The 22,942-nt window shown below is 40.9% G+C and overlaps 1 protein-coding gene across 5 annotated transcripts in view; it reads left to right on the forward strand.

Annotated features, from left to right (window-relative positions):
- The first annotated feature begins 80 nt into the window (after positions 1-80).
- spef2 (sperm flagellar 2) overlaps positions 81-22,942 on the forward strand; it is a 48,087-nt gene continuing 25,225 nt past the window's right edge. For 2 of the 5 annotated variants that reach the window (XR_004207853.1, XR_004207855.1), the window contains exons 1-16: positions 81-302; positions 880-982; positions 1,071-1,323; positions 1,885-2,055; positions 6,282-6,422; positions 9,626-9,708; positions 9,929-10,136; positions 10,947-11,135; positions 12,815-13,002; positions 14,291-14,459; positions 14,817-15,036; positions 15,850-15,932; positions 16,108-16,198; positions 16,930-16,988; positions 20,044-20,147; positions 20,276-20,526. Coding sequence is in view for 2 of the 5 variants with exons in the window: in XM_020467245.2 (XP_020322834.1) it covers positions 245-302; positions 880-982; positions 1,071-1,323; positions 1,885-2,055; positions 6,282-6,422; positions 9,626-9,708; positions 9,929-10,136; positions 10,947-11,135; positions 12,815-13,002; positions 14,291-14,459; positions 14,817-15,036; positions 15,850-15,932; positions 16,108-16,198; positions 16,930-16,988; positions 20,044-20,147; positions 20,276-20,526 (2,371 nt within the window). In the remaining 3 variants the exon portion in view is untranslated. The remainder of the gene's footprint in view (positions 303-879; positions 983-1,070; positions 1,324-1,884; positions 2,056-6,281; positions 6,423-9,625; positions 9,709-9,928; positions 10,137-10,946; positions 11,136-12,814; positions 13,003-14,290; positions 14,460-14,816; positions 15,037-15,849; positions 15,933-16,107; positions 16,199-16,929; positions 16,989-20,043; positions 20,148-20,275; positions 20,527-22,942) is intronic. The other 3 variants (XR_004207854.1, XM_020467245.2, XM_031817065.1) reach the window with 3 other exon arrangements.

Genomic DNA, 22,942 nt, shown 5'->3' on the forward strand with positions numbered 1-22,942 from the left:
TGTGAACAAAACAATGATTACTCAAGGAGCTGCTGATTTCAGTGCCAAGCACAACCCACCAGAGAGGCAGGCCCTGCTTGCTTTCCCCAAACCACACTTTTAGTTGGTATATATCACTAAGGCAACGGCACACCTTGTGGTTGTTGTCAATTTCCCCCCCTTAGCTAGCCAGAACCATTTAAGAGCTATCATGTAGTTTAATACTTATAATATTTAGCTTTACAACAACAACGAAAAGGTCAAAATGTCGGATATATTATGCAGGTGGCTTAACGTAGAGCTCCGGCTATCAAAAACTGTTGGTAAGTGTGAACAGCTAACGTTAGCTACTGTAGCTAGGTAATGTATTAACTGTAAACGAACAATTTATCAAGCCAGCCTGTAGACAATTATATTTTGATGTGATGAGTCCAACTTGTGGTTTTTATTGTGCGTTTTGTGTATTGTGTTGTGTAGTATTTATAGTTAGCAAAATTTAAAAAAAAGAATTAAAGCCATAACGTTAGTCTGCAATATTTCCTGCTGTTCAATAGTGATTAATTAAAAGGGCAATCTGGGATAAACGTACTTTTAAATATATACCATGGGAAAAAGTCATTGATTCTTGAAGAATCTAACGTTAAGAAATGCATCGTGAGCATAGTTCAACAGTCTTACCCCATCAAAAGAACAAATATAAGCTTATTTTACTCTTGTTTGTAAACAATGTAATACTTAACGCAGGGTATTGACATTGCAATATGTGACTTTAATAAGCTCGTTTGTTTGTTAGCTTTTTTTACTTCTCATCTCAAAATCAAGTGTAGCTATAGGAGTTCCAGTTGTTGGTAGCCTATTGCCTAGGGTGGCCCTAAATGTTACACTCTTGTCTTTTTGCAGACCCCAGGTCCATCTCTAAGGATTTTGCAAATGGCTATCTTATTGGAGAGGTCCTGCATAAATATCAACTGCAGGGGGATTTTGACCTGTTCTTAAAGAGCAAGTAAGTTCATCAGTTGATATTTCTTTAATCAACAATGTTCCAATATCTTATTATTTTGCCTAGGTTACAAAACAGTTGTCTCTCCTAGCACTGCAAACTCAAAGCTGAATAACTTCACACTCATGGAACCCACATTACAACTGCTCGGAGTTTCCTTGGACCTGAGCATGGCCCAAGCAGTGATGCGGGAGCAGCACGGTGCTGCCACACGGCTGCTTTATCAGCTCTTCATACTGCTGCAGAAGAAGAGGAGAGCCGGCCTGACAGGCACAGCTATGGAGGCTATGCAGCCAGCTGCCACAGCTTTTCTCCACCGTGTTGAGAATGACATCTACTCTGAGGTAAGTGGAATAAGGCTCCCTCAACCCCTCACGTCTGCTTCATTTGTTTGTTGTCGCCTGGGTGGTTTAGCGTTGTAAGTTTATTTTTTATTAAACCTTTTATTTTGACAGGTTTATATGGAGTAATACTGAGACTAGGGTCTCTTTTTCAGATTAGTCCTGCATCAATACATGAAACATACATACAAAATTACAAAACATTAAGAAAAACAGACACATTTATCAACATAGAGGTCTCTAATTCTTTTTCTGAACTGTCCAAGGATGACCAGAACATCTAATTTCAGAGATCTCTGTGAGTTGTTCCACATAAAGGGTGCAAAAAAATGTGATTTGATATGAAAACTAAGAGCAGCTTTACCCAACTCTGTGGAGACCGAAGGGGCCACCAGCATTATCCAAGCCTGTGACCAGGTTTGCCTACAGTACACGTTTGCCAGTGTCGACGTGGCTTTGAATCTGACCCACTGCCTTTGTGAAATTTTCCACAATCTCTCCTTTGACCAATAAGAATACGTTTTTAAATTTATTTTTTAATTGTATCTGTCTTTATTATCCCAGCGCCTGAGGACAGTCGTCAAGAGAGAGGCTGATCTGAAACTCCAAAAAATCGCTCTGAAGTACGAAATCAAAGGTCGAGAGATATATGACAAGTCTGTCATGGCCCACTTTGTGGAGGAGCAGAGACGGCAGAAAGTGCAGGAAGAGATGAGACTCCAGGACATTGAAAAGGTATCAGAAAGAATCCATGTTCACACTACATTTAGTCCTGGGCTACCAGCCTCCTAACCTTAATCCTAACAGCCTCCTAACCCTAATCCTAACAGCCTCCTTAGCCCTGGGCTAACAGCCTCCTAACCCTAATCCTAACAGCCTCCTAACCCTAATCCTAACAGCCTCCTAACCCTAATCCTAACAGCCTCCTTAGCCCTGGGCTAACAGCCTCCTAACCTTAATCCTAACAGCCTCCTAACCCTGGGCTAACAGCCTCCTAACCTTAATCCTAACAGCCTCCTAATCTTAATCTTAACAGCCTCCTAACCTTAATCCTAACAGCCTCCTAACCCTAATCCTAACAGCCTCCTAACCCTAATCCTAACAGCCTCCTAACCCTAATCCTAACAGCCTCCTAACCCTAATCCTAACAGCCTCCTAACCTTAATCCTAACAGCCTCCCAACCCTGGGCTAACAGCCTCCTAACCTTAATCCTAACAGCCTCCTAACCCTGGGCTAACAGCCTCCTAACCTTAATCCTAACAGCCTCCTAATCTTAATCTTAACAGCCTCCTAACCCTGGGCTAACAGCCTCCTAACCAGTGATGTGTATAAACCCCAGGATGACGGGGCGCTGTATTATAGCGCAGTCCTCTTGGTACTCCTCTGTTTTTAAAAAAGATTTGGGAATCTATAGAAATGCATTTATTAATGTTTACATTTGTTTTTGACACTTGTATTCTATTACAGACACCTTCATTCATAATTGTACATTATATTATGTGAGCTAAACATAAAAATGAAAATATATATATATTTTTTTAATCCTTAAAGTATAATTTTTTTTAGAGCCTGTTAATGTTACTACCCCACTAACAACAAAATACTCAAATATAACACATAGAGTGCCTTGCAAAAGTATTCACCCCCCTTGGCATTTTTCCTATTTTGTTGCATTACAACCTGTAATTTAAATATATTTTTATTTGGATTTCATGTAATGGACATACACAAAATAGTCCAAATTAGTGAAGTGAAATGAAAAAAATTACTTAAAGTAACTTAAAAAGTAAATAAATGGAAAAGTGGTGCGTGCATATGTATTCCCCCCTTTGCTATGAAGCCCCTAAATAAGATCTGGTGCAACCAATTACCTTCAGAAGTTACATAATTAGTTCACCTGTGTTCAATCTAAGTGTCACATGACCTGTCACATGATCTCAGTAAATATACACCTGTTCTGAAAGGCTCTAGTCTGCAACACCACTAAGCAAGGGGCACTACGAAGACTAAGGAGCTCTCCAAACAGGTCAGGGACAAAGTTGTAGAGAAGTACAGATCAGGGTTGGGTTATAAAAAAATAACCAAAACTTTGAACATCCCACGGAGCACCATTAAATCCATTATTCAAAAATAGAAAGAATATGGCACCACAACAAACCTGCCAAGAGATGGCCACCCACCAAAACTCACGGCCAGGCAAGGAGGGAGTTAATCTGAGAGGCAACAAAGAGATCAAAGATAACCCTGAAGGAGCTGAAAATCTCCACAGCGGAGATTGGAATATCTGTCCATAGGACCATTTTAATCCGAACACTCCACAGAGCTGGGCTTTACGAAAGAGTGGCCAGAAAAAAAGCTATTGCTTAAAGAAAAAAAGAAGCAAACACGCTTAAGGCGAACACCAAAAGGCCCTTCTTTGGACACTGTGTTAACAACCCTCCAGGCAAGCTTCAATGCCATACAACTCTCCTTCCGTGGCCTCCAATTGCTCTTAAATACAAGTAAAACTAAATGCATGCTCTTCAACCGATCGCTACCTGCACCTACCCGCCTGTCCAACATCACTACTCTGGACGGCTCTGACTTAGAATACGTGGACAACTATAAATACTTAGGTGTCTGGTTAGACTGTAAACTCTCCTTCCAGACCCATATCAAACATCTCCAATCCAAAGTTAAATCTAGAATTGGCTTCCTATTTCGCAACAAAGCATCCTTCACTCATGCTGCCAAACATACCCTTGTAAAACTGACCATCCTACCAATCCTCGACTTTGGCGATGTCATTTACAAAATAGCCTCCAATACCCTACTCAACAAATTGGATGCAGTCTATCACAGTGCAATCCGTTTTATCACCAAAGCCCCATATACTACCCACCATTGCGACCTGTACGCTCTCGTTGGCTGGCCCTCGCTTCATACTCGTCGCCAAACCCACTGGCTCCATGTCATCTACAAGACCCTGCTAGGTAAAGTCCCCCCTTATCTCAGCTCGCTGGTCACCATAGCATCTCCCACCTGTAGCACACGTTCCAGCAGGTATATCTCTCTAGTCACCCCCAAAACCAATTCTTTCTTTGGCCGCCTCTCCTTCCAGTTCTCTGCTGCCAATGACTGGAACGAACTACAAAAATCTCTGAAACTGGAAACACTTATCTCCCTCACTAGCTTTAAGCACCAACTGTCAGAGCAGCTCACAGATTACTGCACCTGTACATAGCCCACCTATAATTTAGCCCAAACAACTACCTCTTTCCCAACTGTATTTAATTTTAATTAATTTATTTATTTTGCTCCTTTGCACCCCATTATTTTTATTTCTACTTTGCACATTCTTCCATTGCAAAACTACCATTCCAGTATTTTACTTGCTATATTGTATTTACTTTGCCATCATGGCCTTTTTTGCCTTTACCTCCCTTCTCACCTCATTTGCTCACATTGTATATAGACTTGTTTATACTGCATTATTGACTGTATGTTTGTTTTTACTCCATGTGTAACTCTGTGTCGTTTTATCTGTCGAACTGCTTTGCTTTATCTTGGCCAGGTCGCAATTGTAAATGAGAACTTGTTCTCAACTTGCCTACCTGGTTAAATAAAGGTAAAATTTTAAAAATAAATAAAAAAATGTGGGAGACTCCCCAAACATATGGAAGAAGGTACTCTGGTCAGATGAGACTAAAATTGAGCTTTTTGGCCATCAAGGAAAACACTATGTCTGGCGCAAACGCAACACCTCTCATCAACCCGAGAACACCATCCCTACAGTGAAGCATGGTGGTGGCAGCACCATGCTGTGGGGATGTTTCACATCGGCAGGGACTGGGAAACTGGTCAGAATTGAAGGAATGGTAGATGGCGCTAAATACAGGGAAAGTCTTGAGGGAAACCTGCTTCAGTCTGCCAGAGATTTAAGGCTGGGACGGAGGTTCACCTTCCAGCAGGCCAATGACCCTAAGCATACTGCTAAAGCAACACTTGAATGGTTTAAGGGGAAACATTTAAATGTATTGGAATGGCCTAGTCAATGCCCAGACCTCAATCCAATTGAGAATCTGTGGTATGACTTAAAGATTGCTGTACACCAGCGAAACCCATCCAACTTGAAGGAGCTGGAACAGTTTAGCCTTGAAAAATGGGCAAAAATCCCAGTGGCTAGATGTGCCAAACGTATAGAGACAACCCCCAAGAGACTTGCAGCTTTAAATGCTGCAACAGGTGGCTCTACAAAGTATTGACATTGGGGGGGTGAATAGTTATGCACGCTCAAGTTTTCTTTTTTTGTGTGTCTTATTTCTTGTTTGTTTCACAATAAAAAAATATTTTGCATCTTCAAAGTGGTAGGCTGTTGTTGGGTAAATCAAATGATACAACAACCCCCCCAAAAACCTATTTTAATTCCAGGTTGTAAGGCGTTCGCAAGCCACTGTATAATAATACTGAAACACTGTAGAATTATATTAATTTCTATGGAGGACTGCTCCTACTGGGGATTTCCAATATGGCCGACCGATGGCTTCAAAGCCTCTCAATGGCCAATACATAGCATAAGCAATCCAGGGTTTATATACATTATTGCTCCTAACCCTAACAGCCTCCTTAGCCCTGGACTAAGAGAGATTGTAGCCCAGAGCTAAGCTAATGTTCACATTTGCACAGTGGGACAGCATAAAACTTAGACCAGGGCTACCTGGCCCTGCTCCGGAGAAGGATTAGAGCCAACCTTTTTGGTCTAGCCAATCACAGACTTCCATTGCAGGGTTGTTGTGGACAATGAAAAGACTGAAGGAAAAGCTGCTCCTGTCCAATGTCTAACAGTGCTTACTGCATACTGAACTGCTCTGGTCACATACATATAGTGAAGTGAATTAATTATGTGAGACGTTTAGCTACTCAATGTGGATGCCTAGCTAGTATGCATATGAACTACATTGACATAATATTGTCGTTGCAGCACCGACACGCACGCAGAAAGCAGCATGAGATGATGACTCGAATTCAGAGCGCCGTCATCCAACTTCCCAAACCCCCGCCCAACCGGACATTGAAGGCCCTGGAAAAACAACAACAGAACCGGAAGAAGCAGGAGGCTCAGGTGAAAGAAGAATGTCTATATTGTAAAGTGTCAGGCTATGTAAAAAGGGGTTGGAGTGTAAGGCAATGAGAGGATACATGACAGTAGATGGGACAGATAATATAACATATTATACACTCCAGGGTAAGGTTTCCCCTAGCTACAGATTTCAAATCAGCTTCCCCTCCCCAAACCATTAGTGGGGAAAATGCTAAACTGACCCAAGATTAGCGTCTAGGGGTAACTTCCCCCTACCTCCACTATGTTTGGGCTTCAGTGGGGTAGCTTCAGCCCGTTCAGTAGACCGCACTAGGGCCAGGTGACGGGCCAGGTCTGCGGAGCCGCAGGAACCCCATGTAATACTCTCCAAAGCGTTGTTGTTTCTGTCATTGTTTTAAGCAACAGTTGAGCTAGCTATCAAGAGACAACGGCCAAAAAATAGAGAAAGTCGAGAATAGAAAATTACGGATTTAAAAATCAGCAATGTATCAACACAAAAGGTGGAGCCCAAAAGAGGAAGGCCAAAAATGAGAAAGCAAAGGAGGTATCAACATTTGTTAAATTAGATTCCTTTTTCAATGCAGTTCAAGTGCAGCCATTGCTAGCACAAGCAATGTAGCGGGACCAGAAGAGGATGTAGGTTTATCATCGCCAGCAGCAGCTTTTAGCGGGTCAAGTGAGCCAAGGCCAGGCTGTTCCATCGTGCCAGAAGAAGCAACAGAGGAGGATGCATGCTGTCAAGTATCGGCGGATACGACCCAGACAAGCCAGGCTGGACAAGCTATCCCCTGGGGAGGAAGAGGAACGGGGCGAGGCTAGAATCGTGGCGTCTTGTGTTATTATCTCAAGCTAGATTGCGCGTATTGTGAGCCTTGCTGCTATTTGTTCGGAGATCGGAGTTCCTCATTCTTATCTGATGCGTGAGTGAATGGGGTGAGAGATTGGCGCCATCTAACATCCAAAACAGCATGTTATGAGACATCCCAGAATCACATGGGTGACTGTTTGGTATATGAGCAATGGAAGCTCAATGGCACTATTGACGCAGAAATGAAGAGAGGCGTGCGTAACGCAGCACATTTCTGGCGACAGGTGTTGGAGCGCATAGTTAACGTAACTCTCATCATGTAATTTGGCGTTCAGAGTGCACCGTGAAAAGTTGGGGCAGGCCAACAGTGGGAATTTTCTCAGTATAATTGAACATTTTACGACCCAGTTCTTAAATAACTTTTGGGACTTCCCGCAGGATCCGTTATTAACTATCTCAGTCCTGAAATCCAAAATGAGCTGATTTATATTTTAGCCGAGCGAGTGAAGTGTGACATTCAGGGAGAGATGCAGGAAGCCCCATTTAATATATATGATTATGGACACCACACCGGATGTATCCAAAGTAGACCAGTTAAGCCAAGTTAATTGCTATGTGAGAGTGATAAGCGATGCAAATAATGTCGCCACAGATCTGACCGAGAGTCGTTTTGGGGATTTCTGGAGACTGCTGACACATCAGCAGCTGAGCTTCAACACAAAATCCTGGGCAGCATAGAGGATAATGGGCTGGATTTTTCAAAATGTCGTGGGCAGGGGTATGATGGAGCTGCTAACATGTGCGGGGTCTATTCGGGTGTGCAGGCCAGAATATCCGAAAAAGAGCCGCTTGCTGTTTATATGCATTGCGCAGCGCACAATCTTAACCTGGCTCTCAACGACTCTGTCAAAAATGTGCCAGAGATTAAACAGTTTTATAATACTGTTGAACTGTTATACACCTTCTTCGGGCATAGCATAAAGAGATGGTCAATGTTGAGTGGTATATTTAATTTTGCATCAGAAAAAGAAAATTTTACTCTAAAACGACTGTGTCCCACCCGCTGGTCATCTAGATAGGAGTCCCTTGTCACCCTGAGATACAGATATGTGGACATAATGAAGGCCCTCACCAAGATTGTGCTTTTAAGTGACAAGAAGGACGAGATGGATGATGCAGCAGCACGGAAAAATATAATATTATTATAATTTTTTTTAATCGTTCTGCAGACTTAGGTTTTAGAAAATGGGAACGTCGTCTCCAAAATGCTCCTTATTCCAACAGGATTTTGAGAAGGCCAAAGTCACTGCCGACAAAATGGGGAGGCACAGAACGCATTTGAAGACACTCGGAGAAGGAAGGCGAGGCGTCATTTTGATGCGCTATGCGAGGACGAGCGACTGTCTGATGGGGAGAGTAGTTTTAGAGTTAACGTCTTTAATGCAAACCTTGACATCGTTATTTACCAGCTGTCAAACAGATTTAAAAGTCTGCGGGCAACATCGAGTCTGTTTGAGTCCATCCATCCCACTACCCTGGCCAACGCAGTTGATGATGCGCTCTGCGAGACCGCTAACCGGCTGGCTGAACATTACAGCAAAGATATATCAGCTAGCTTCCCTGGCCAATTACTCTCTTTCAGGGCCTGTTTTAAGAAGGAAATAGCAAAGCACACTACAATGGGAGACCTGGCCAAGATGCTCATTGTGGATTACAATTCAGTCACTGCTACATTTGGGGAAGTAGTTACATACATGCTCATTTTTATGACGGCCTATAACTGTAGCCAGTGCCGAGCGTTGGAAATAATTTGCAAATAAATTCATAAAAAATCCTACAATGTGATTTTCTGGATTCTTTTCTCATTTTGTCTGTTATAGTTGAAGTGTACCTATGATGGAAATTACAGGCCTCTCTCATCTTTTTAAGTGGGAGAACTTGCACAATTGGTGGCTGACTAAATACTTTTTTGCCCCACTGTATTTATGTTTTATAATATAGGCTATTGTCTATTATTTGTAGATAAAATATGGTGTTTTTTGACCACTTTATGCTTTCCATGGTGCTGATGGACTTATACAGGTTAATTTCTGACCGCCATCCGTGGTGCTGAATGCATTGGATATATTGCTTCTCTGGTAACAGCTTCAAATGTGCCCTTAGATTAGGTTCTGCTCTGGTGTTACAATGCTTAGTCATATTAACACACAGTCTTACCAACAAAATTATTAAAATTGTAAGGGAAATATGGGTGGTGATAGGGGCCTGTCATTTTTTTGGGGCACTCGGGTCCATTGTAATTAACCTACGCAACTGGTTTTGCTTCACATCATACCACTCCGCTGTGGATCATTTCCATAGAACGTCACAGGCCCTTTTTGACATGACCAATCTCTCCATCGTGGTTTCCTTACAGAAGGTTCACATGGAAATCGCCCAGTTTGAGAAGAACAGGAAGAAGTTGTCACCTGCTGGCGGCTTTGGCACCTCTTCTTTGAGGTACGTGTTGGAAAAATCCGAACCACAAATCTTCCCAAATATTTCCCCTAAAAAATGAGTATCAACTGTTTCAGAGTAGGGGTGCTGATCTAGGATCAGGTTCCTCCTTTCCATTTGCTTGTATTCATTATGATCTACAAGGCAAAGCTGATCCTAGATCATCACTCCTACTCTAAGAAGTCCAAGCGGCCCTTGGACTTACCATCCATCCTCTCCACAGTGCCCAGCACATGTCCGCTTTCCACAGTGAGGCCCCCAGAAGCCATGGCTACCAGTTGCAGAGGCCTGAGGAGCTGGCTCAGGCCAACAGCGAGTACATCCAGAAAATCCGCCAGAGGCTGGAGGAGGATGCAACAGCTCGTCAGCAGAGGGAGAAACGCCGCCGTCACGTCTTAGTGGAACAACTGAAAGCCCACGAGGCCCAAGAGGTGAGCAGCAAACCCCACAGATGGTGTATGACCTCTCATACTACATGACCATGATGTTATTAATGATGATCCATGTTCTGCACTAGTAACCAGTCACATAGTCATTTGTGAACAGGTGTAATTATTTTTTTTTTAAATCCACCTTTATTTAACCAGGTAGGCTAATTGATACGGCAGCGTAGCCTAGTGGTTAGAGCGTTGGACTAGTAACCGGAAGGTTGTGAGTTCAAACCCCCGAGCTGACAAGGTTTGTCTATGGTCTATGGTCTATGGCCAATCTATGGCCAATCTATGGTCCATCTATGGTTTATCTATGGTCCATGGCCTACCTATGGCCTACCTGCCTACCTGTCGTTCTGCCCCTGAACAGGCAGTTAACCCACTGTTCCTAGGCCGTCATTGAAAATAAGAATTTGTTCTTAACTGACTTGCCTAGTTAAATAAAGGTAAAAAAAGAAAAAAAAAGAACAAGTTCTCATTTACAACTGCGACCTGGCCAAGATAAAGCATAGCAGTGTGAACAGACAACACAGAGTTACACATGGAGTAAAACCTACACATGGCAATTCAGCTAAGACTTGGGTAGCTACTTCCACGATTATAAACAAATTAAATTGTCAATTTAGACCTGTTCGATCGTCCCGTCTTGTGTCGCTCCGTGGTGATGTTTACCCTAGGTACAGATCTAGGATCATTTTCCCCTCCCCCCAATCCTAACCTTAACCACTAGTGGGGAAATTAAAAACAGACCCAAGATCAGCGTCTAGAGCCAACTTCACCCTACACAAATGGTGTCCTTTTGTGGTGCAGGAGGCCCTTCGAGAGGAGCAGCTGGTGGAGCGTCTGACCCGTCAGTCCCAGCTGGAGAGACGCCTGGCCGTCCAGCTCATGCAGCTCCGCCAGCAGAAGGACGTTCTCCGACAGAACCGAGTGTTCCGCGAGAGACAGTACCAAGAGCAACGGCTGAGGGATTTTCAAGAGGCCTTGGAGAGGGAGGCGGTGAGATCCATGTAGTCCATCGCTCCATAGGATGGACCATAGATAGACTGTAGACCATAGATATATAGACCATAGATAGACTATAGATGGACCATGGGTGGACCATAGATAGACTATAGACCAGCGATTCCCACACTTTGTCCTTGGGACCCCAAGGGGTGCAAGTTTTCTTTTTTGCCCTAACATTACACATGATTAGTTGATTATTTGAATCAGCTGTGTATTGCTAGGACAAAAACTAAACCGTGCACCCCTTGGAGTCCAGAGGATAGACCATAGGTAGACCATAGATAGGCCATAGGTAGACCATAGGTAGGCCATAGGTAGGCCATGGACCATAGATAAACCATAGATGGACCATAGATTGGCCATAGACCATAGATCATAGACCATAGACAAACCATAGATAGGCCAAAGATAGACTATGAATGGACCATAGACCACAGATAGATCATAGACCACAGATAAACCATAGATAGGCCATAGACCACAGATGGATCATAGACCATAGATGGACTGTAGACCATAGATGGACCGTAGACCATAGATGGATCATAGACCATAGATGGACCGTAGACCATAGATGGACCGTAGACCATAGATGGATCATAGACCATAGATGGACCATAGACCATAGATGGACCGTAGACCATAGATGGACCGTAGACCATAGATGGACCGTAGACCATAGATGGACCGTAGAACATAGATGGACCGTAGACCATAGATGGACCATAGACCATAGATGGACTGTAAATACACAATAGATGGATCACAGACCATAGATGGATCATAGACCATAGTGTGACTGTAAATAGACCATAGACGGACCATAGATGGACCGTAAATAAACCATAAATGGATCATAGACCATAGATGGACCATAGACCATAGATCATAGACCATAGATCATAGACCATAGATAAACCATAGATAGGCCATAGATAGACCATAAACCATCCATAGACCATAGATGGAGCATAGACCATAGATGGACAAATGGACCATAGATGGACTATAGACCACAGATGGACCATAGACCACAGACAGACAAATAGACCGTAGATGGACCATAGACAGACAAATAGACCGTAGATGGACCATAGACAGACAAATAGACCATAGATGGACCATAGACGGTCTGCTTGAGCAATGCCCTGCTTTAGTCAATCATCAGCAGCCAACATGTCAGAAGAAGTTGTGTGCAGGATTTCCCCTTCAGTGAGACCCTGACCTCGGCAAGTACAGGAAGTATTGCACCTGCACATTGTGCCTATATACCTAGAATCAGCATGGAAAGTAATGCCTCATCTAGTTTATCTACTTAGTTGTTAAAAATTGTAACGATGTTATTATTAACAAACAAAAGGTTTGCATTAGTTTCATGTACAGCCATGCTTCAAAAGAAATACAGTGTAAAGCCAAGTATAGTTTTGGGTGCCTTCAGGAGAATATGACTTTATTTTCCATTTCTTAGTGTTACTAACAATATGTTTTTGGAGTGGCTGGATTCTGGTCACGAGGGGGGGATTGAACTAAGGTCCTTACTATCCGATAAAGGTAGGGGTTAAGGTTAGGGTTTAGGTTAGGACGTCCCAAGGATCCCGGAATAGCACTAACTATTAAAAACTAAAAGCTGATGTGAGGTTTGACCTTTGACCTGCCACTGGTGTAACCAGGCTCTAGCACGCCAGGCCAGTTTGGATCACGCCGAGGAAACTCGGAAGGAGATTGAGGTACATGACAGGATAGCGACGGAGCGCGCCCAGGCTCGCTACAGGAAGCACTCCGACAGCTGCAGAGAAATACTGGAGCAGATAGTGGACCTGGCCACGAAAGCTGGAGAGTACCGCCTTCTCACTGGAAAGTATGTGCCACCCTTCGAGAGTGTTATTCATTTCTACAAATTCAACGGTTTTTTTTTTTTTTGGTTTTTATGTCATTGACATTTCGATCTATTGAATATTGTCCCATGTACATTCTGTCATGTACTGATGTCCCAAACTAGCCCCATACGGATAACCAAAGTCAAACGAAATTGACCATGGTCAGTGTGATGGGCGTTACAATCTGGTCACGTGCAACTGTGCTCCGAATTGATTATGGCTTGAGTGCTGCCAGATGTGGGCATGTGGGCAGGATTGAAATAAACCCAATCCAAGGAAAACTGTTACGTACTCTTCAATACGTGACATACCCTTTTGTCTTAATAATCTCGCAGATCTCGGTTCTGGACGAGACTGACTTAATGATCCAAAATTATCCTATTTACACTTTGTAGACAATTTTGACTGTAGAATAAATGTTTCTGACTCCGATCGATGCCACATAGGCTGTTTTCAACCAGATACATTTTTATTTTATTCAGTCACTCTTTAGAGTTTCATGACGTTCTGTACAAATGTTTGATAGAATCGGAAAGACAAGGGTGTTTGTAATTTGTTTGAATGATAAAATAATGAAAGTGAAAAGGCTGCTATATCCATTTAATATACTAAAAGCACTCACAATATCATGAGCCAGCTATAGATGTTGAGGAGCTAAGACAATCTAAGAGTGTTAACCCCCGTAGAAATAAACAATGTGTCAGAATGTGAGTATTTCACCACTCACTGGGCACACACTGGTTGAATCAACATTGTTTCCACGTCATTTCAATTAAATTACGTGGAACCAACATGGAATAGACGTATATGCCAAGTGGGAAGTTGTTTACTCATACCGTTATAGCTTTGCTTGTGCAAAATCGTTAGGTTCGCTCAAGGCACGACATGACGGAATCATGTATTTCTTTTGCTTGTCAAATGACTTGACCAACAAAACCAAATAAAGAAAACAACCTACAATTCTGTCTCATTCTTCTCGTGAAAGTTTTAGTGTAACTTGTTCACTTGTAGTGGTTCGAACAACAACAATTAGAATGTACTTGGAGGGAAGAGATATAGAAATGATATGTAAAGGCAAAGCAGAAGACAAGTAGACAAGGGTGGGAGAGCAACCTTTCTGTTTTGGGACCCTTTAAAAAAAAATTTATCTTCAAGACCTTAATCGTTAATTCAGTAGAGTGATACTCCAGCAGGACCCACACAGTATTCTGACGGCCTCATTTTAGATGCAACACAGCTCTGAGTGTACTTTGCTACTCTGTCCTGCAGTCTTATCCCTGGGAAGTTGATGCGGGAATGGAAGGAGCTCATGTTTTGCGGGAAGCCCCTGTATGACAGTGGCAGTCTGGAGGAGCTACCTGCTGACCCCACCCCAGAGCAGTTCATTGAGGTTGAGAAACAGGAGATCCTTAACAACCAGGACTATGATGAGTATATGGTGAGTCCATTAGTGTGAGGTCATGCCCAAGAAATTCTGTTTGGAATTGTCTAAGAAATTCTGTTAGGAATTTTCCAAGACATTCTGTTAGGAATTGTCCAATAAATTCTGTTCCGTGTGTAACTGGAATTCAGTTGTTCTCAAATTGTCTTGAAATGGTGTCGCAAGTCAAGAATATGACTTCACTGATATGTTGAATTTCACAATGGTGCAGGTTTATAGCCTGGTCCCAGATCTGTTTGTGCTTTCATGATAATTCCTTGTATTCCTGGTACCCAGGCTAGCAGGTTCAGCGTTATTGTTGGCTGTAATCCCAGTGTCTTTAGGTGTGTTCTATGTGTTGATTCTGTGTGTTAGAGCATGACTGGTGAGTGGACCTGGCCAGAGGAGGGGGAGACAAAGCCCCCCCCATCCAACAACAATATCCTGGGACATGTGGTGCTCCGCCTGCAGACTATTGTGAACCCCCCCAAACCAGACACCCTTCCTCCCTTCTTTCCTCGGTTCACACTGAAAGCCTGTGTGCTAGGGAAGCTTTTCTCTGGGAAGACCACATGCTTAACCAGGATTGCCAAAGGTATCCCTCCAACCATATGATGCAGTATCACACAGTATCGTGCAGTATTGTGCATTACCATGCTACTTCATTTCTTGCAAAAGATTAGGTAACAGATTAGGTGTTGTCGTGTGTCTTGCCTCATGAGTCGTCTATGTTCTTTGGCTAAAACAACCATAGAACATACAGGTAACTGCCAAAATAAAGGAAACACTAAATGAGGGCTACAAACTATATTGAAAGCTGGAGCTTCCACACAGGTTTCTGAGTTAATTAAGCAGATAACTTCCCATCATGCTAAAATACTGACCAGGTGAATCCAGGTGAAAGCTATGATCACTTATTGATGTCACTTGTTAAATCCACTTCAATCTGAATAGATGAAGAAGAGGAGACCGGTTCAAGAAGGATTTTTAAGCCTTGAGACAATTGAGACATGGATTGTGTATGTGTGCCATTCAGAGGGTGAATGGGCTAGACAAAATATTTAAGTGCCTTTGAACAGGGAATGGTTGTAGGTGCCAGGCGCACCGGTTTGTGTGAGGAACTGCAACGCTGCTGGGTTTTTCCACACTCAACAGTTTCACGCTTTCGACACCTTGTAGAGTCCATACCCTGACAGACTGAGGCTGTTCCGAGGGCAAAAGGGGGGGGCTGTGCAACTCTATATTAGGAATTTGTTCTTATTAATGTTTTGTACAGTCAGTGTAGGTATACAGTATATATGAATAATATATATATATATATATATATATATATATATATATATATATATATATATGAAAATAGGATCTCTCTGCAAACCACCATCTATTCTCTCGTCTTCTAACCCAGTCCATCACATCCACATCCTGTCAGCTAATGTTCTGATCCAGGAGGCCCTGGCTGCACATCAGCTTGGAAAGCTTGGACGTGAGGTCAGAAAACCGTTTTTTTTATTTTTTTTATGTTAAAAAATAATAAAAAATCTAAATCGTGTCTGAAAGGTTTTGAACTGAAGTGAATTGGAATAACACATATATAAAACGGTCAGTTTTATATTCCATTTATCTGTATTTAATTAAAAACATGAACCTTTTTATACTGTATAAGAGCCCAGAGAGCTGTGAAACATTGGCCACTAAAGACATCGACCAGGTGGAGATGGATACCGAGATGGAGGAGGAGTCGTCACAGGGTTCAGGTGAAGTTGCCCCTAGACGCTGATCTTGTGTCGGTTTTTCATTTTCCCCACTAATGGTTAAGGTGGCGATTGGGCGAGGGCAATCTGATTCTAGATCTGTACGTAGGGGAAACATCACGCCAGAGCGCAATATTAGGAGAATCAGCAGCACATGATTAAGCCAATGAGAAATGTAACTTGTGATTTCCAGGTGGCGCAGTTGTCTAGGGCACTGCATCGCAGTGCCACCAGAGACTCAGTGTTCGCGCCCAGGCTCTGTCGCAGCCGGCCGCGACTGGGAGGTCCGTGGAGCGACGCACAATTGGCCTAGCGTCGTCCGGGTTAGGGAGGGTTTGGCCAGTAGGAATATCCTTGTCTCATCGCGCACCAGCGACTCCTGTGGCGGGCCGGGCACAGTGCACGCTGACCAGGTCGCTAGGTGTACGGTGTTTCCTCCAACACATTGGTGCGGCTGGCTTCCGGGTTGGATGCGCGCTGTGTTAAGAAGCAGTGCGGCTTGGTTGGGTTGTGTTTTTGGAGGAGGCATGACTTTCGACCTTCGTCTCTCCCGACCCCGTACGGGAGTTGTAGCGATGAGACAAGATAGTAGCTACTAACAATTGGATACCACGAAATTGGGGAGAAAAAGGGGGTAAAATAAAAAAATTAAGAAACTTGTGTTTTCTTACTTCATCCTGAATGACCTGTCTGTAAACAAGCTTTTTGTCTGATTTGGTCTTATTGTTTGGTAGGCCCACTCGCTCAGGAGCCTCAGCAGCAAGGAGCCAAGAAAAAACCCAAGGCAAGTACAGTACGTATTTTAACATGACCATGTATCTCTTATACCTACACACTGACACATACAGTGTATTCAGAAAGTATTCAGACCCCTTGACTTTTTCCACATTTTGTTATGTTACAGCCTTATTCTAAAATGGATAAACAAATCATCATCACCATCAAGCTACATGCAATAACCCATAATGACAAAGTAAAAACAGTTTTATTTGAAAATGTTTTAAATAAAAAAATGAAATATAACATTTACATAAATATTCAGACCTTTTTCTTGGGTATGATGCTGTAAGCTTGGCACACCTGTATTTGGGGAGTTTCTCCCATTCTTCTCTGCAGATCCTCTCAAACACTGTCAGGTTGGATGGGGAGAGTTACTGCAAAGCTATTTTCAGGTCTCTCCAGAGATGTTCGATCGGGTTCAAGTCCGGGCTCTGGCTGGGCCACTCAAGGACATTCAGAAACTTATCCCGAAGCCACTCCTGCGTTGTGTTGGCTCTTTGCTTAGGGTCGTTGTCCTGTTGGAAGGTGAACCTTCGCCCCAGTCTGAGGTCCTGAGCGCTCTGGAGCAGGTTTATCATCAATGATCTGTCTGTACTTTGCTCCGTTCATCTTTCCCTCGATCCTGACTAGTCTCCCAGTCCCAGCCACTGCAAAACATCCCCACAGCATGATGCTTCCACCAAAATGCTTCACTGTAGGGATGGTGCCAGGTTTCCTCCAGTGACACTTGGCATTCAAGCCAAAGAGTTCAATCTTGGTTTCATCAGACCAGAGAATCTTGTTTCTCATGGTCAGAGTCCTTTAGGTGCCTCTTGGCAAATTCCAAGTGGGCTGTCATGTGCCTTTTTACTGAGGAATGTCTTCTATCTTTCTCCTGGAAGGTTCTCCCATCTCCACAGAGGAACTCCAGAGCTCTGTCTGAGTGACGATCGGCTCCCTGACCAAGGACCTTCTTCCCCGATTGCTCAGTTTGGCCGGACAGCCAGCCCTAGGAAGGGTCTTGGTGGTTCCATTTAATAATGATGTTCTTGGGGACCTTCAATGTTGCAGAAATGTTTCGGTACCCTTCCCCAGATCTGTGCATCGACACAATCCTTTCTCAGAGCTCTACTTTCAATTCCTTTGACCTCATGGCTTGGTTTTTGCTCTGACATGCACTGTCAACTGTGGGATCTTATAAAGACCGGTGTGTGCCTTTCCAAATCATGTCCAATCAATTGAATTTACCACAGGTTGGACTCCAATCAAGTTGTAGAAACATCTCAAGGATGATCAATGGAAACAGGATGCAGCTGAGCTCAATGTTTGAATCTCATACTGTAGGAAAGGGTCTGAATACTGATGTAAATAAGATATTTATGTTTTTATTTGTAATAACTTTGCATAAATGTCTAAACCTGTTTTTCTTTGTCATTCTGGGTTATTGTGTGTAGATTGATTTGTTGGATTTTTATAAAAAAATACATTTAAAATAAAAATCTATTTTAGAATACGGCTGTAAGGTAACAAAATGTGAAAATAGTCAAGGGGTCTGAATACTTTTCAAATGCACTGTAGGTGCATAGGTGTTCTATTTTAGCAGTACGGCCCGAGGAGGTTTGGTATATGGCCAATATACCACGGCTAAGGGCTGTTCTTAGGCACGATGCAACATAATCAGAATAGTAAAAATAAATGTTTTGTCAACCAGTTTATATTTATACCTAATACTGTATATACAGTACCAGTCAAAAGTTTGGACATACCTACTCATTCCAGGATTTTTCTTGTTTTTTTTACTGTTTTCTACGTAATAGAATAATAGTGAAGACATCAAATTCACAGTGCCATCCGTTTTGTCACCAAGCCCCATATACTACCCACCATTGCGACCTGTACGCTCTCGATGGCTGGCTCTCGATATTCGTTGCCAAACCCACTGGCTCCAGATCATCTTTAAGTTTTTGCTAGGTAAAGCCCTGCCTTATCTCAGCTCACTGGTCACCATAACAACACCCACCCGTAGCTACCACTCCAGCAGGTATATTTCACTGGTCATCCCCAAAGCCAATTCCTCCTTTGACTGCCTTTCCTTACAGCTCTCTGCTGCCAATGACTGGAACGAACTTCAAAAATCACTGAAGCTGGAGACTCATATCTCCCTCACTAACTTTAAGCACCAGCTGTCAGAGCAGCTCACAGATCACTGCACCTGTACATAGCCTATCTGTAAATAGCCCATCCAACTACCTCATCCCCATACTGTTATTTATTTCATTTGCACCCCAGTATCTCTACCTCTACCTACTCCTCTTCTATCACTCCAGTGTTTAATTGCAATGTTGTAGTTATTTCACCACTGTGGCCTATTTATTGCCTTACCTCTCTTATCCTACCTCATTTGTACACACTGTATATAGACTTTTTCTATTGTATTATTGACTGCATGTTTGTTTAATCCGTTGGTGTACCTCTGTTGTTGTTTGTGTCGAACTGCTTTGCTTTATCTTGGCCAGGTCGCAGTTGTAAATGAGAACTTGTTCTCAACTAGCCTACCTGGTCAAATAAAGGTGAAATAAAAATATATAAATAAATAAACTATGAAATAACACATGGATTCATGTAGTAATCAAAAAAGTGTTAAACAAATCAAAATATATTTTATATTTCAGATTATTCAAAGTAGCCACCCTTTGCCTTGATGACAGCGTTGCACACTCTTAAATATATTTTGATTTGTTTAAAAAAATGTGGGTTCCTACATGATTCCGTATGTGTTATTTCATTTTGATGTCTACACTATTATTCTACAATGTAGAAAATAGTTTAAAAAAATAAAGAAAAATCCTTGAATGAGTAGGTGTGTCCAAACTTTTGACTGGTATTGGGGCAGCAGGGTAGCCTAGTGGTTAGAGCGTTGGACTAGTAACCGAAAGGTTGCAAGTTCAAATCCCTGAGCTGACAAGGTACAAATCTGTCGTTCTGCCCCTGAACAGGCAGTTAACCCACTGTTCCTAGGCCGTCATTGAAAATAAGAATTTGTAAGAATAAGAACTTGTATTCGGAATAACAAAGAACATCCTTCCCAGCTCTCTGTGAGGGCCCAGCATGGAGCAGCAGTGGAAAAGTTTCTCAGAAAAGGGAGATCCGTCCCAGATGAGCTCCTTGTGGACATTGCAGTCGAAGCTATCAGGTTTAAACACAAACAAAATCCTATTCTGTTCTTTAGAAGCAATAAATCTAATTGAATACTACGTTTAAAGGAATAGCCCTTTCGTGTTGAATGTGTGTTGACTGTAATCTCTTTACTCTTTACCCCAGGGCAATCCCAGCAGACTCCGGCTGGATTCTGGACGGCTTCCCGGTCGATCTGACCCAGGCCAAGCTTCTGGAGAAGGCCCTGGGGGGCTCGGACACTGGGAAGGAGAGGAAGAGAAGGATCAAGCGGTCCAACCTGTCTGTGGATAGCAACGCGCCTAAGGAGCCCCCTCCTCCCTCTCCTGTGCTGGACCTAGCTCTGCTGCTTGACGTGTCTGATGACCACGTTTTGGACAGGGCGGCCAAGCAGGCCTGTGAGTTTCATAGCCCCGGTCCCAGATCTGTTTGTGTTGTCTTGCCAACTCCTATGGTCGTTGTCACAGGTCCTATGGTCATTGTCACGCAGCGTTACCTCGACCATAGGGGTCGGCATGACAACACAAACAGTAGTAGGTATCAAGACTGTATGTTTCAAGTTTTCACGTCTATTCACCACAACAGTACAGGATACAACAGGTGTAGAACAGTACAGGATACAATAGGTGTAGAACAGTACAGGATACAACAGGTGTAGAACAGTACAGGATACAACAGGTGTAGAACAGTACAGGATACAACAGGTGTAGAACAGTACAGGATACAACGGGTGTAGAACAGTACAGGATACAACAGTACAGGATACAACAGGTGTAGAACAGTACAGGATACAACAGTACAGGATACAACAGGTGTAGAACAGTACAGGATACAACAGGTGTAGAACAGTACAGGATACAACAGTACAGGATACAACAGGTGTATAACAGTACAGGATACAACAGGTGTATAACAGTACAGGATACAACAGGTGTATAACAGTACAGGATACAACAGGTGTAGAACAGTACAGGATACAACAGTACAGGATACAACAGGTGTATAACAGTACAGGATACAACAGGTGTAGAACAGTACAGGATACAACAGTACAGGATACAACAGGTGTAGAACAATACAGGATACAACAGGTGTAGAACAGTACAGGATACAACAGGTGTAGAACAGTACAGGATACAACAGGTGTAGAACAGTACAGGATACAACAGGTGTAGAACAGTACAGGATACAACAGGTGTAGAACAGTACAGGATACAACAGGTGTAGAACAGTACAGGATACAACAGGTGTAGAACAGTACAGGATACAACAGGTGTAGAACAGTACAGGATACAACAGGTGTAGAACAGTACAGTTAAATGTTTACCTTGGGATCTCTTTCCAACAATGCAGTGATAATAATAATATAGATTATAATAATATAGATAGTAATAATATAGAAAATAATAATATAGATAATAGTAATAATATAGATAGTAATAATATAGATAATAGTAATATAGATAGTAATAATATAGATAATAGTAATATAGATAGTAATAATATAGATAGTAATAATATAGATAATAGTAGTAATATAGATAGTAATAATATAGAAAATAATAATAATATAGATAATAGTAATAATATAGATAATAGTAATAATATAGATAATAGTAATATAGATAGTAATAATATAGATAATAGTAATATAGATAATAGTAATATAGATAGTAATAATATAGATAATAGTAATATAGATAATAATAATATAGAAAATAATAATATAGATAATAGTAATATAGATAATAGTAATATAGATAGTAATAATATAGATAGTAATAATATAGATAATAATAATATAGATAGTAGTAATAATATAGATAGTAATAATATAGATAGTAATAATATAGATAGTAGTAATAATATAGATAGTAATAATATAGATAATAGTAATAATATAGATAATAGTAATAATATAGATAATAGTAATAATATAGATAATAGTAATAATATAGATAATAGTAATAATATAGATAATAGTAATAATATAGATAATAGTAATAATATAGATAGTAATAATATAGATAATAGTAATAATATAGATTATAGTAATAATATAGATAATAGTAATAATATAGATAGTAATAATATAGATAATAGTAATAATATAGATTATAATAATATAGATTATAATAATATAGATAATAGTAATATAGATAGTAATAATATAGATAATAGTAATAATATAGATAATAGTAATAATATAGATAATAGTAATAATATAGATAATAGTAATAATATAGATAATAGTAATAATATAGATAATAGTAATAATATAGATAGTAATAATATAGATAATAGTAATAATATAGATAATAGTAATAATATAGATAATAGTAATAATATAGATAGTAATAATATAGATAATAGTAATAATATAGATAGTAATAATATAGATAATAGTAATAATATAGATTATAATAATATAGATTATAATAATATAGATAATAGTAATATAGATAGTAATAATATAGATAATAGTAATATAGATAGTAATAATATAGATAATAGTAATATAGATAGTAATAATATAGATAGTAATAATATAGATAATAGTAATATAGATAGTAATAATATAGATAATAGTAATATAGATAGTAATAATATAGATAGTAATAATATAGATAGTAATAATATAGATAGTAATAATATAGATAATAGTAATATAGATAGTAATAATATAGATAATAGTAATATAGATAGTAATAATATAGATAATAGTAATAATATAGATAGTAATAATATAGATAGTAATAATATAGATAGTAATAATATAGATAGTAATAATATAGATAGTAATAATATAGATAA

Source organism: Oncorhynchus kisutch, linkage group LG3 (genome assembly GCF_002021735.2).
Source record: "Oncorhynchus kisutch isolate 150728-3 linkage group LG3, Okis_V2, whole genome shotgun sequence".
Classification (NCBI taxonomy): domain Eukaryota; kingdom Metazoa; phylum Chordata; class Actinopteri; order Salmoniformes; family Salmonidae; genus Oncorhynchus; species Oncorhynchus kisutch.